Raw genomic sequence first — 14490 nt, forward strand, 5'->3', positions numbered from 1 at the left:
CAGGTTGGGGGTTACTGTTCAACCCCTGCCTCTGCCCCTACTTCACCCCTTCCCCCAAGGCCCCCGCTCCTTCCTGCCCCCTTCCCTGAGCCTGCCATGCCCTCGCTCCTCCCCCTCCCCCACAGCCTCCCTGCATGCCACAGGAGGCATGGGGGAGGAGGGAGAGGCGCTGATCATCAGGGCTGCTGGCAGGTGGGGGGAATTGATGGGGGGCTGCTGACATATTACTGTGGCTCTTTGGCAATACACATAGGTAAACTGTGGCTCCTTCTCAGGAGCAGGTTGGCCACCCCTGGTCTAGATGTAATGAGTATCTGCAACTCCCAATGACTGGCTCAAAGATGCTCAGGATCAGGCCTTATCTGACTCACACGTGCAGACTAAACCTCCACAGAGCTAAGTATTGAGGGAAAAATAACCAAAGAAGCACAGGAACACATTTCAGTGTGTGACACCGCTTTAAACATTGCAGAGTTTTATTAGTAAAAGCCTTGTTGCAGTATGTTTTATGTTCTGTAATGGAAAGAACACTGGGGCTTGGCACTTGAGGAACATTTCCTGTACAGAGTTAGAAAGCACTTTTTCAACAAGATCATCCCTGCATGTACGGTACAGGTGTACAGCAGGCCCTGGTTTGATGTTTAGCTTTGGCATCAGCATTACACGAGTTTGGTTTTTGAAATGTAGTTCTGACGTCTTTTGATGCTGCTGTCCAATTAATTTCTGACCAGTTCCCCTTTGATGTCCAGCCCCATAAATTGGTAGGGACAAACATTTTCAAAAAAACATCCACAGAACAGCACTGGTATCCCCAAAATCCCCCTTTGCAGAACAGACTTTTTTTCTGATGCTAAATATTTCTGATGCCAAGAACCCCCTAGCATTTCTAAATTACTCTGTATTTAAAGTCACACTGTTAATTGCTTTTATGGTGTAGATATAAGTGCACCTTACTGGCAAACCTTAATTAAGTAGTGAGATCTCCTGGCCTGCGAACAGACTGTTACTGCTCAAATATATTTGAAAAGGAGAATGCTAGCACCGTGCTTTGCCTCAAGCAAAAACAATCAACTTTTGGAATGGATTTCAGCTTCCACGACCATGGAGATGACAAACTAAAGGGTATATTTTCAGGATAGTGCAGAAGGTTTTATCCATGCTATTCCCATTAATGTTAATGGGAGATGTATAGCCAAATCCCTGCCTCACCATACTGGAAATTTACCCCCCAAATCTCCAAGGAGAAGGGTGCTAATTGGATTGCTCAGTTTAAATCCTTCTGCTAGTCAGTCTATGGAAAGGATTTAGCACTGGCTCTGAAAAAGGCTTTACATAGCTTTACAATGCAGTGTATGGAAAGATTCCTTTTTCTTTCTATGATTAATTGCAAGGCTTGAGGTGACAGGGGACATAATGAAATTCATAAATGCCAAAGGCCATCCCTAGTCACATTCTTGGCTGTTGGCTTAAGCTAAAAACTGACAGAAGTGTGAACAAATCAAGGTTGGTCTGATAGCTTTTCAGTTATGGGGAAGAAAAAGTAACTGACATGAGAAACTTCTATGGATGGTTTAATGGGTTCAAGTTCACATAAAACTGATTCTTTGCACTTACGTACATTAAGGATCTCAATATGATTTGGAAACCAGTGTACTCTAGACCACACCATGCCTGAGTGACAGCACCTATCTCCATTTTACAGATGAGGAAACTGGCACAAAGAATCAAAACAATTTGCCAAAAGAAGCATGTGAGAGAGGACGCAACAGACTCCAACTCTGCTAGGCCTTTGCCTTAAATGCATGATTATCCGTTCTTCCCTTCCTAGCATTGGCTTTCCCTTCTACAACAAAACATTTTCTGTCGTGAACAGGTCCTTCTGGGGACTTGCACTCAAACTGCAGATGGTTTAATACTTCCCCATCCCCAGATTTTAATCACACAACAATTTCTGATTTATCAGGCCGGCTTTCTAGTTTCCAAAGGACAGTGCAGAGCACCTGAGGTTTGATTATAGATTGACCAGATACTAATGCGGTGGTCTTTGGAGCCAGCTGCCAGCAGTCTTTCACTTGGCCTACTGTGATCTGAGAAGGATACACAGTGGACAGTTGCTGTGTGGTAGTCCAGTATTGCCAAGGGCTTCAGTTTCTTCCAGCCAAAGATCCTGATACGATGATCCCACCCTGCTGTTGCCAGGATCTTCTTGTCCTGGCGGATGGCAACATCAGCAATCCCAGCATTGATGAGTTTGTGTGTTTTCTGAACCTGAGCGATAAAGTTAAAGTTATTTAAAGTGAGCGCAAGGTAACAAAATCTTTGTGAATTTAGAGGAAGCAACAAACACACAGGTATCAATTTGCCTGTTAGTGGGTATCCCAACTTCTAAACCACACGTGGGGTGATGCAATAGTTAGGATAACAGTAGATAGAGACAGAAGACCACAAGAGTCTACCTTCAGCCTGGTCTCTTTAAAAAAAAAAAAAAAAAAAAAAAAAAAAGGTGTCTGTTGTACACTTATTGCAATTTAAATGGTTTATACTTTGCCATCACTGAAAAATTGGTTTAAATGAGAATAGTCAGACTATACAGCTTTGCGCTCTCACTCTTGTTATTCTTAGAGATGGGCCTGAGCTGCAAAGTTTAGAGCCACTGCCTTGTTTCCAGATTTCAGGGGTATTCCTATGAAAGGTTTTTGGGCTAGTATTAAACTATCTGCTACTGCTTCCTACCGATGTGGTCTCCAGAATCACCAATAGGCTGTGATGGCACTCTACATAGTGCCCTGAGAAAGGAATGATTCCAAGAATTAGGTCACAAGGTCAGTAAATCTATATTTCCAGAACTCATTCTCAGGAGATTTTTGATGCACCCCATAGTGAGAAGGGGATTATGAACTAGGCACTGATTTCAAACTTGGAAGCATTTTATTGCTGTTGTTAGAGGATTCTTTGGGCTCACACCTGTGAGGTGCACAACTTGGCTTTTGCAACAGTTGAGGGCAGTTAGCATCCCTAATGAGCTACTGAGCACTTTGCAGGATTGAGCCCTTGGGGGAAAAAAGAAGTGTTTCAGTTATGGAGGGGGTGTGCGAGCGCATAGAAAACAGACTTAAACTGAGTATCAAACTAATAACTATTCTATTATCACTTAGTGCAGATACTATCATTATTTAGGCAGTGTCAATATATAAGAAAGCTAGTACATTTCAGCACGTACACTGAAAAGAGGAAAAGACTTCGGGGGTATACTCTGACCACACAGTGTGCTCTAATTTTTATGTATATATATACACACACACATACACACAAAGAACTCCCATTTATACTAGGGGATAACACATAAATTCCTCCATAAACTGAAGGGAGAACACACTCTTCGGGAAGTAACTCTCTTGTAAAAAACAAAATAAAACACACAGAGAACATAATTCAATTTATAGTTTACATAAATTTGTGGGTGGTAGCTATTTTCCTAAGGGGAAAGTTGTACTGAAGTGCTCTTCAATGTGTATACTTTTCCTCTGCAAAAAGCATTCCATGATACATAATTGGTACATTATAGACAGAATGAGGTCAATTAAAAATCATATTAGTTCCCTAACAAGTCTACTAATGTAGTTAAAATCTAGATCAATCCCTTATTTAAATTATGAAAGTATATACACAATCAAGCTGATGACACCCCAGCACCTTGCACGATCAGATCCAAAACAAGTTTCAGTATTTTTAAACTCTCATAATAATCCAAGCACTAGTTTGTTGTTTATTTTTTTAAGCAGCACTCCCATACCTAAATTATATATATTAATGCAAATTCCTTAAGAGAATGGTTAATTCAAAACCTGGCATGTACTTTCTGCATCCACCACACAAAATAAGACAGGAGATGGAGATGTCCTGAAACAGAAAACAATAAGGGTAGTAGACCCAAATGGAAGGAATACCGGAGGCAAGAAAGCAAAATTGGAAGTGTTACTGAGGCCTGGTCTATGCTTAAGTTTTGGCAGCATATCTATGTTGAGTAGCAGTTTGAAAAAACCTCACCACTTATTAACATGGTTTTGCCAGCAAAAGCCCTAGTGTAGATGCAGTTGTGCTGGCAAAAAGACCTTTTGCTAGCATAATGACAGGCTTCAGAGTAGCAGCCGTGTTAGTCTGTATTTGCAAAAAGAAAAGGAGGACTTGTGGCACCTTAGAGACTAACCAATTTATTTGAGCATGAGCTTTCGTGAGCTACAGCATCTGATGAAGTGAGTTGTAGCTCACGAAAGCTTATGCTCAAATAAATTGGTTAGTCTCTAAGGTGCCACAAGTCCTCCTTTTCTTTTTGCTAGCATAGGTTTTTAGTTCAGGGAATTGACATAAGCTCTTTTGCTGGTATAAGCGTCTTTCCACAGTGATCCTTTGTCAGTATATCTATACCACTATAGCTATAGCTTCAAACCCTTTCTAGTACAGACAAGGCTTAAGGCCAGATCTACACTATAACCTCTTTTATACTATACCAGCAAAGCACTTCTAGCATGGCTGCACTTTATACTTGCAAAGCTGCATTTCCGCTGGTATCGCTTATTTCAGCTCCCTGAGAGAAATAAACACTGCCAAGAAAAGTACCATTTTGCTGGTATAACCGTGTCTACACAAGAGGCTTTCGCTGGCACTTCTATGTCAGTCAGGGATCACACATTCTCACACGCCTGACCAACACAGCTATACCAGCAGCAGTCTGTGTTGGAGACCTGGCTTAAGTAACAGAGGTTGTGAACCTGGGCCTAATCAAAGCCTACTTCTGAGAACTGCAGTAGTACTGTCAATAGAGATGGACGAGATCTGTCCAGAGAAGATAATTGGAATTACATGTCAACAGCAAGTTACAAGCTGACAATGAAGACTGTAATGGTAATGTTCTTTGGTTAAGGAATGGTAAGGAAGTAACAGTATCTGCTAGAGACCCACCAGAACAAGAGGAGAGCCAGGATAAAACTCCTGGACAAACACTCAGGGAATTAGTAACCTGACGCTGTGGTCAGGGGATTTGAGTGAGCCGCCTTAAAAGCTCATGGATAATGAATATAACCAAAAAACACATCAGAAAAATTTCCAAAGTAGAAAACCATTTCATGATCCAGAAAGGAAAGAATCGAACCAAAGGAGATCTGGATTCTATGCTTTCAGCCAATCATGGCCAAGGCTAGTCACATATCCTAACTATGGCCAGAGTCTTTGACCTGCCACTCCCTTTTCACTCAGGAGAGACTTTTTTTTTTTTTTTTTTTTTAAATAATCCACCTGTAAACACGTATTCCCTCAAGCCGTGCCCTTGTTCTAGCCATCTAGCCAAGAAGGCAGCAGGAACATTGAGCTTTTAAAGCCTAAAGAGACAAGAAAAACAAATTTTCTGATGATTTACATTGTGGTTTGTTGAATCTTCCTTTTCATTATATAACTAGAACAAGGTGGACTTTATGAGCAGTAAAGAGCTTTTGCAATTATTGAATGCCACAGCTCTGCTTTGCTGATTAATCACCCGCAAGAGCTGTTTATTGCCTTCTGTATTCCTCTGCCACAAACATTATCCCTTAATTATACTATCTCCTCCAAATCAGAAGCCTCATAACCAGCCCAGCCATTCACTAATACTGATGACTTCAGCAATTTACTGGTACCAGACAATATGCCAGCTTCCCTCCTCGGGATAAGCCTCGTAGTTAGTTAGCTTCATCGTCTTTTCACTGACACACTGGAACACTGCCACATAAAACAGCAGAGCAGTGCCATCATTGCATCATCATTTCTCCAAAGGCAGATAGCTATGCACCAAGTTTAGTTATTAAAACTTTTTAGAGTAAAAATAGCGTGCCACTGAGTGGCTTTCCAAATACTACCATTACCTCAGGTACCTGGAATGTCAGGAAAAATCCCCATCTGGTTCGTGTTATTAATGCAACAGTGGAAAAAAACTTAATCTGTGTCCTTGACTATTTCTAGCAGTCGTGTGGGAGACACATTTTATTTATTTTATTAGTGGATTCACACTATGCATGAAGTGAAAAATGTTATTTATGGCTTAATACTTTGCACTTAAATAGCACTTCATCCAAGGAAAACTACTGTCAGTTAAAGCTGCAATAACCAACTGTGTATCTATTGGGAATATAAGTTTGGAGCTACAACCCATTAAAAAAACCCCAAACCTGAAATACCATCAGGTGAACAACTTCAGAGTTTATTCACCCCTCAAATCACACCTGTAGTCTCCCATTAAGGTTAATTCATAACACATAACTGAGAGGATACTGTGATGGAAACATCCCTTTCTTTCCTACTTGATTTATCACAGACTAATGTCAATAGGAAAATGCAGTGTAAGATAGCTATATTGAATAAAAACAAATTACTCCTCCGAGGATGAAATTCACTTCTCCCTCTACAGTGTGAGCACACAAAGCTGCAGGCAGGGCCAGCTCTACAGTTTTTGCAGCCCCAAACAGTCAAAAAAACCTGCCGCCGCGGACAGCAAAAGGGAGAAGACGCGGGTAGTGTTTCTGCGGCCGGTGGAACAGAGGGACTGCCGCCAAACTCCTGTCGCGGCCGGCGGGACTGAGGGGCTGCTGCCGAATTGCCGCCGCCGCGGAAACACTGCCGCCCCAAGCCCCCACTTGGAACGCTGGTGCTTGGAGCCGGCCCTGGCTGCAGGAAACCCAGGAGCTTGAACAACAGCTGCTCCTCCTCCTGGAGGCAGTATAAATGTAGAACCAGTGGCCCCTACACCAAAGGATCCCTGCAGACAGGTCTATTTGGAATTAGTGCAGAGCACCCCTCTGCTTCACACAGGAGTTGAAAAGGCCCCTCTCTATGACCCTTCCACTCATATGTTGTGAAGAGATACTCAGGCAATGTAGAACACCTTGTGGGCCCATTTACACTTTCATAAATTTTATCCAAAATCATCTGGTTACTTCTGTACTAGAATACCAGATCCTAGAATTTCCACCACTCAATCCCTTGGCACTGAAACAACTTTTACTCATGATGTCCAGATTAAGCCATGGTCAATGCCATTCACCATCATTAGGCTCAACTGGTTTCTTAGGCCATATCTTAGTAAAGGAGCCATCCTACGCAAGCGGAGTGTTCTAGTATCTAAACTGACATTAGTAACTTTTTTTCACATTTAGGATGGAATTTTCAAAAGTGCTTAAATCCCATTGATTTTCAATATTAGTTGGGCAAGTAAATCACTTATTCTAGCCTTAATCTTTTATTTATAACTGTCTTAAAATGTTTCTCTTTCCTAAGGTAAAGGGAAAACTCTAGGCACCCAAGCAAAATCCTTATGAAAACAATTTTCGATTTACAATAATTTCATTTATTAAGTGCTCTGAGTATTGGACAATAATGTAATGATAAAGAAATGTATAAAAATAGTGACTTGCAGAATGGGAGACCTATGTGTCGGTTGCTTAAACACAGCTTTGGTAAAACCAGAAACATGAAAGGTTTAAAAAAAAATCCCTACCTTTCTTCAACAATAGCCTAACAGCATGGACAGCCTTCTTCTGCATTCTAACCAGTCTGTGATTAATTAGTTAGAGATCTGCAACAACTCCTCTTCATGACTAAATATTTTTTTAGTCTATCAAACTGTTAGTGCAAAGCGGGACAAATGACACAGAGGGGCTGATGATTCTGACCTTTAAGTTCTGCTGTTCATCGAGGCTCCAGACGGTAAGCACCTCCTCAGATGAGCCCGAGACCCCCTTCGTCTTTTCAGAGTCAAAGTCAAGGCTCATCACTGGCTCCTGGTGGCAAGCAAGTCGGCTTAATATTTTCCCCCCTGATAAATTCCACAGAATCACTGATCCATCCTCGTAGCCAGCCAGAAGAAAAGGACATGAACCAAAGTCAGGCTGTTCAGAAACAACAAAAAGTTTTATATCCCCCAGACAGGCTTTAGCCCAAGCACCCAGAAAAGTAATGAAAAAACTCTCATGTTGAAGTGAACAGCATTAGAGCAGAGAGCTCCAGAAGGCTGCCACTAAAGGTAACCTCTGGTGCTCTGTACATGTTAATTCAGAACAATTACTGTTAAATCATGTCTGAAGTGTCCATCATTGTAGCACATAATTACTTCCCTCCCTGAAAATCTAAATAATTTTCCTCTTTAGCACTTGATTCAAACATCATGACCCTCAAAATGTCAGAATCTCATAGTGAGATAGTTCATGGCATAAGCTTGAGTGGGTCTCTTCAGTAAATATTTACACATAGTAACCAAGTTATAACCAGGCTATGAGAACCAAATTCATTTTGTTCGCAGAAAGTTATTTACGAATTTAAGATACAATACCAAACTTACATTTTCAATATTTTACCAAGATGCATGCTCCATTTTCTCACAGAAGTGGGTTTTTACACCACTTTCCAAACTCACATAATCTCTTGGATTACTTTTGTCCATTTACCCCACTACCCCACTAATTAGATTCCACTTCCATTTTGCCAAGGTGAAAACACCCATGAGTCCTGCATACAGATAATTTCTCCAAATGCATTGCACTGTTTAAGACCCAACAGCTAAACCTCTATTTGAAAACCTCTTTGTTAGTTACCAAAGAGTTAACAGAGGTCTGAATCCCACTGTAACCAATTGAGAGATATTTTGATTAATGATGTCACAAGCCAAAGGGCATGGCACCCTGGGCAGACACCTAATTTATTTAAGCCTCTGAAATAACTCAAAGAAGGGAACGTTACTGGATTACATGTCACACTTAAGGAAAATATTCATCATTGCACTAGCCAAAAGGCTAATGACCCTGTAATCAGTAACTGGTCATGTGAGCTAGGATGCAAATCCCTAATGAAAAGCAACTGAAAAACAAGCGTGTGTAAATGCCAACTATGTCTTTAATAGGAGAAAAGCTACCAGAATAGGCCCAAGTTTAACACCAGCATGTATAGGGATGTCTTGTCCCAGTAATGCCTATGCTAGCTTATTTTATTATTTTCAAACACCTCTCTGTTGATCCTATGTGCCTACTGTGTTTGGTGTTTGATTTTAAAATAAAATTCTAAGAAGTTTCCAGAGAATGAATTATCACCTACTGTTCTGTGTCACTATATGGGCTCTCTCTCGAATCACCAGAGACTCACTAGCAGGACACAAATCTGTACTGGCCAAATCTTCACCGTCTCTCTTAATTTTCCAGACTACTCTCACACTAGTTATTAAACCATTCATTTTAGGAGTAGCTAAACTAACAAATAATGGGTGGTCCTGCTAATAAGAGCTCTCCTTGATAAGCGAAGGGAAAGAAAGTGGCCTTTCATGAATGCTAGCAGTTAGAGCCCTGATCCTTTCTTCATAGCCCCAAGATATATGTTCTTTCAATTTAAGGAAGCGCTCAGTGTGGGAAGGAATCCTGAAGTAAATATCAGGGCTGGCAAAACCACAGAACTGGACTGAAAGTGGCCTGTAAAAACAAGAAAACAAAGCAAAATCCCCTGCACCTATCTTATGAAGGGGCAGTGCCCAGGCATGTGTGTGTGATCTCCTTAGCTGATCTTGGTTCCAAATGAAGGCTGGGATCCTGTGGATGCCACATCCTTTAAATGACAGTCCTCTTTCTTCTGCAAAGGCCAGGCTTGGCTCGTTCTCTGGTTGGAACTGTCCTCTATGAGCAGCTCATACAATGAATGACCACCAGCACATGACTCTTCAAGAGCAATTATCTCCAAGATGTAGATAACTTTCGCTAGTCAATAAAGCAAGATATCTATGGGCCAGCTTGTCAGATCCTTTTGTCTTTTTCATAATTTAATGGGCAAATATTTACAGGTGCTCATCACCCTACAGTTCCCACTGAGAATACTAGGAACTGCTGGGTGCTGAGCATTTGAGGAAAATTTGGCTCCAACTTTTTGGTTTTCTGAGTGAAAATAACCACTATGAACTGACTATAGCCAAAACTGGTCTCATTTAAAAATAAATAAAGTTTTGCATGAAGAGGAGAATGTTTGTACAGGGTAATACAAATTACATGAAGTTTCATATTTGAACAAGTACACATGCTTGTATATGTGCAAAGTTATTATATAGTTATTGAAATCAGCTGGATTTCTAGGTTTGATCCCTTACTTACAAAGCAATAAATCACAATAACCAATTTGCTTCAGTAATGGGCCTCATTAAAGAAAAAATCTTCAGCTTTCATCTTCTGGTTTTAGGGGAAACTTTTTTTTAAATAAGTAAGTTATATTTTTCCTCTTAAGCAGAACATTTTGTTGTTTTTGCATTTGGATAATTGTCAAGGAAGGAAGAAAAGGTGATCCGCTGTCAACTCGGCAGGAATAATTGCTATAGTTTATATAAAGCAATAACTCTGCATTTCCAGTTTCTACATGTATTATTCTTGTTCAATTTTTTTTGTTTGTCCCATTATGCAAGATGGTGCCTTTCCCAAGGAGTGCAAAAAACAAATTTAAGGGAGGACATCCTCACTCTTGCAAATCCAACCACACCCAGTTAGTAATGTCTGGAAGGTGTGAAGCGCAACAGACAATCACTGTGTATCATTTGCATTTATGAATATGCTCCTTTGTGAGGGAAAAAATACTGGTCTCAATCATGGATCAATAATTATAAATAGAGATTTAGTAAAATGATATCTTAATTTTTATTCTGCCCTCGACATGGCAAAAAATGCTGATGCCTGCTCTTTAATTGCTTAGGGAGAAGCCAATGTCTCTTAAACCACAAGTCTAACCTAAGCTTCAATTTCCTCCCACTCTACAGCTTAGTGTCTAAGTAAAGCTGTTCCCAGTAGGAGTATTATTTCACTGATTCACAGAACATTTTTGAACTAGCATGCAGGAGGATAGGACACATGGAACGGTGTTCATTTAGTCTATGGTTTTACTCTAGAGGTTCACAATGAGATAACCCATCAGGACACTTCTAATGAAAGCACGAAACTGAAGGAGAAGTATTTTCACTATAAAAAATAATAATGATAAGAATTAGCGTACCTTCCATCCCAGGACTTCCAATAGTTCTACAAACATTAATGAATTAAACCTACACTCTCTCAAACGCTGAGCTGAGCATTTATTAGACCTTTTAAATCTTACTTGGCTTAATAAAAATGCAGTAGTACCATTTTAATTTATTTCTGATTGTACATGAATCCTTAGGGTTAGATCTACGGGCCCATATTCATTTGGCTGAAGTCCATAGCAAAACTCCTTTTTGATTTCAAGGGAAGCAGGATGGGGCCCTAGCTCACTAAAGCTCCATTCCCACATCTGCTTCATAAGGCGTCTTCTTCCATGCAAGTCAATGGGAATTTTGAGTGTGGAGCAATGGTAGGATCTGGTTGCAAGCATTTGATAATTTGTGAATAATTTCCAGTGATGTAGCACTAACAAACACTGGGAGGGAATGTGGTCTAAGTGGTTAGAGTAGGGAACTGTGAATCAGGATTTCTATTCCCACTGCAGCCGCCACTACATTGTGAGACTTGGGGCAAATCACTTAAACTTTCTTTTCCTCAGCTGGGGTACGATACCTACCTTATAATTACAAAGACTTTTAAAAATAATTGTTTTATTTCTATTTTTCATCCAACGTAAATACAAGGCATAAACACTTTGTCCATATGCCATGTCTAGAATAAAAAATGTTCAATAACCTATTTTCTTACTGGATACGTGCAACCTATCTATTTTTTAAACACCCAGATCACTTCTCATCACCCTTTTTTATAATGAGAGACCATATCAAAAGCCTGGCATCTACTACGCTCATTTTCTTCTTGATTGAGGCAAAAATCTTGCTTCTATTCTAAGGTTGCAAAGCCTCCAGTAAGCGTTTGCAAGTCACGTACCTTCCATTAAGGCTTGGCTAACTCAGAAAGTTTCACTAGGGATGTTCACAAGTATCTGCCTCCCCCTCCCCGCTCCCTTTATTACTTGATTGTTTGACAATAAATCAAAACCTGAGTGAAGAATGATTTATGTGCTCCATATAAAATGAAGCACAGGGAAAACATTTCAGAATTGGCAGGCCTGGTTACCTTACCTGCCATAGCTTCAGACACATGGCCATGCCTGGTTTGGCATCTGCCTCTGGCTTCAAGGTACAGACTGACGTCTTGGATGGCAGCTCCAAAACCTGAACCTGACATTAGGGAAGCAAGTTTATTTGGTCAGACTCCAGGTCACAATTTTGCTGTACAAACATGACCCTTATAAAGTGATTAAGGCTGGGTGTAAGCTCTTTGATTTTTTAAAATACACTCTCTAGGGGGAATTTGGGAAGGAGTCTTAAATCTAAGCAGGACCTAAGTTGCTTTTGGAAGCCTGATAGCTGTAGAATCATTATCTAGACAGACACATTGTTTTATAAGAGAATGAAACAAAGTTGTTGGGATATAACAGAATTTCCTCTTCCACTTTCTGCTATTTCCTCCCTATTTTGCAATCATCTCCAATACAACTGGATGTTAATGCAGGCTGATTTTATTTTTAAAAATCTTCCCTTTTCTCCCCTTGTTTCCTCTTCCTATATTTCTGTTGTTAAACGTGTCTGTTACATTCACTAGTGGATGCTTGTATTATCTCATCCTCATCCCTTACATTATGGCTACATGATGGTCATGTATCGGGGTACATCATCATACTGATTTCACATAGTTTTTTCCTCTGGCTGAGTCTACACTGGCAAAATTCAGATCCATAATTCTCCACCGGTGCAAGCCGTAGCACTGACAGGACACAGGAACTTTTATGACCGTATAGCTTGACCCTATTTTGAATAGGGTCGAACACCACTGCGTTAAATATTTGTCCTTTGTCTACACAACAGCATCCACCATTGCTCGCAATGATGGTAGTGAATTAGGGGTCTGACTTTTCCTAGTGTGGCAAGGTCATTATGGGGCAAATCTTAGCCCTTCCTGCATGGGTACAGAAGATGCTATCTGCAATGGAACTAGTGCAGTTCTGCTGCAGTGCTGTGGGAAAGGCAGTGCTGTAAAATTTGGGGAGTCTAGCTGTGCAATATGGCCTGGGATGCATGTTGGGGCAATAGGAAAAGCCAGTTACCTTTTCTGTAAGTGGTGTACTTCGAGATCTGTTGCTTACGTCCATTCCATATTAGGTGTGTGTGCTCATCACACGCACCTGTGCTGGAAGTTTTTCCCTTAGCATATTCATAGGGGACCAGCTCTGGCACCCTCTGGAGTGGCGCCTGCATGGAATGGACATGAGCAACACATCTCAAAGAACCCCAGTTACAGAAAAGGTAACTGTCTTTTCTTCGAGTGCTTGCTCATGTCCATTTCATATTATGTGACTCCAAAGCAGTACCCCTGGAGGTGGGTAGGAGTTCATGGACGTGTCAATTAGAACACTACTCTGCCGAACCCAATGTCATCTCTGGCCTGCTGAGTGATGGCATAATGCGCCGTGAACGTGTGGACAGAGGACCACGTTGCGGCTCTACAGATGTCCTGGATAGGGGTGTGCGCCAGGAAAGAAGCCAAAGACGCCTATGTTCTCATCAAGTGAACTCTGACAATCGGTGGCGGCGGAACCCCTGCCAGGTTTCAACAGGTCCTTATGCATGAGGTGATCCAAATAGAAATCCTCCGCGAGGACACCGGAAGGCCCTTCATCCTATCTGCTGTAGCGATGAAGAGCTGAGATGATTTATGGAAAGGCTTGGTACGTTCTAAATAAAAATCCAGGGCCCTTTGGATGTTCAGCATGTGAAGACGCCTCTCTTCACTGGTCTTGTGTGGTTTGGGACAGAACACCAGGAGGAAGATGTCCTGGTTCATATGGAAGGTGGATACCATCTTTGGTAGGAAGTCTGGGTCGGGCTGCAGCTGAATCTTGTCTTTGTAGAAGATGGTGTACAGCAGTTCTGAGGTCAAGACTTTAATTTCAGAGACCCGTCTCACCGACATCACCATCACCACCAGGAACACAACCTTCCATGACAGGTGGGAAAAACAGCAGGAACCCAGCGGCTCAAAGGGCGGGACAGTGAGCCTAGAGAGGACCAAGTTAAGATCCCACTGTGGGACAGGAGCCCACACCTGCAGGAAGAGTCTCTTGAGCCCTTTCAAGAATCTGACCATCATGTCATGGGAAAACACCATCTGTCCTTGGATTGACATGTGAAAAATGGAGATGGCCACGAGATGCACTCTAATAGAAGAGTGTGCCAGGCCCTGTTCCTCAAATGGAGCAGGTAGTCCAGGACAGCCTGTATGGAAGAATGCGAGGGAGAGATGCCACACTTGGATGCCCAGCAGGAAAGCCTTGTCCACTTGGCCACATAAGTCAGTCTGGTTGAGGGCTTCCTATTCTCTAGGAAGACCTGCTGGACTCCTTCCAAACAGGTCCGTTCCTCCGGGTTCAGCCATACAACATCCAGGCCGAGAGGTGGAGGTTGAGGTGTGGGAGCCAACCGTGGTC

At 41.6% G+C, this 14490-nt stretch overlaps 1 protein-coding gene across 4 annotated transcripts in view; it reads right to left on the reverse strand.

Moving 5' to 3' along the window:
• Positions 1-454: 454 nt before the first annotated feature.
• Positions 455-14490, reverse strand: part of GNB1L (G protein subunit beta 1 like) — a 56779-nt gene continuing 42743 nt past the window's right edge. For 2 of the 4 annotated variants that reach the window (XM_077835199.1, XM_077835198.1), the window contains 3 exons: positions 12086-12184; positions 7698-7913; positions 455-2268 (listed from right to left, as the gene is read on the reverse strand). In XM_077835199.1, the coding sequence (XP_077691325.1) occupies positions 1960-2268; positions 7698-7913; positions 12086-12184 (624 nt within the window). In that variant the 3' untranslated portion in view covers positions 455-1959. The remainder of the gene's footprint in view (positions 2269-7697; positions 7914-12085; positions 12185-14490) is intronic. The other 2 variants (XM_077835201.1, XM_077835200.1) reach the window with 2 other exon arrangements.

The sequence above is a fragment of the Eretmochelys imbricata genome, chromosome 15 (assembly GCF_965152235.1).
Source record: "Eretmochelys imbricata isolate rEreImb1 chromosome 15, rEreImb1.hap1, whole genome shotgun sequence".
Taxonomy (NCBI): Eukaryota; Metazoa; Chordata; order Testudines; family Cheloniidae; genus Eretmochelys; species Eretmochelys imbricata.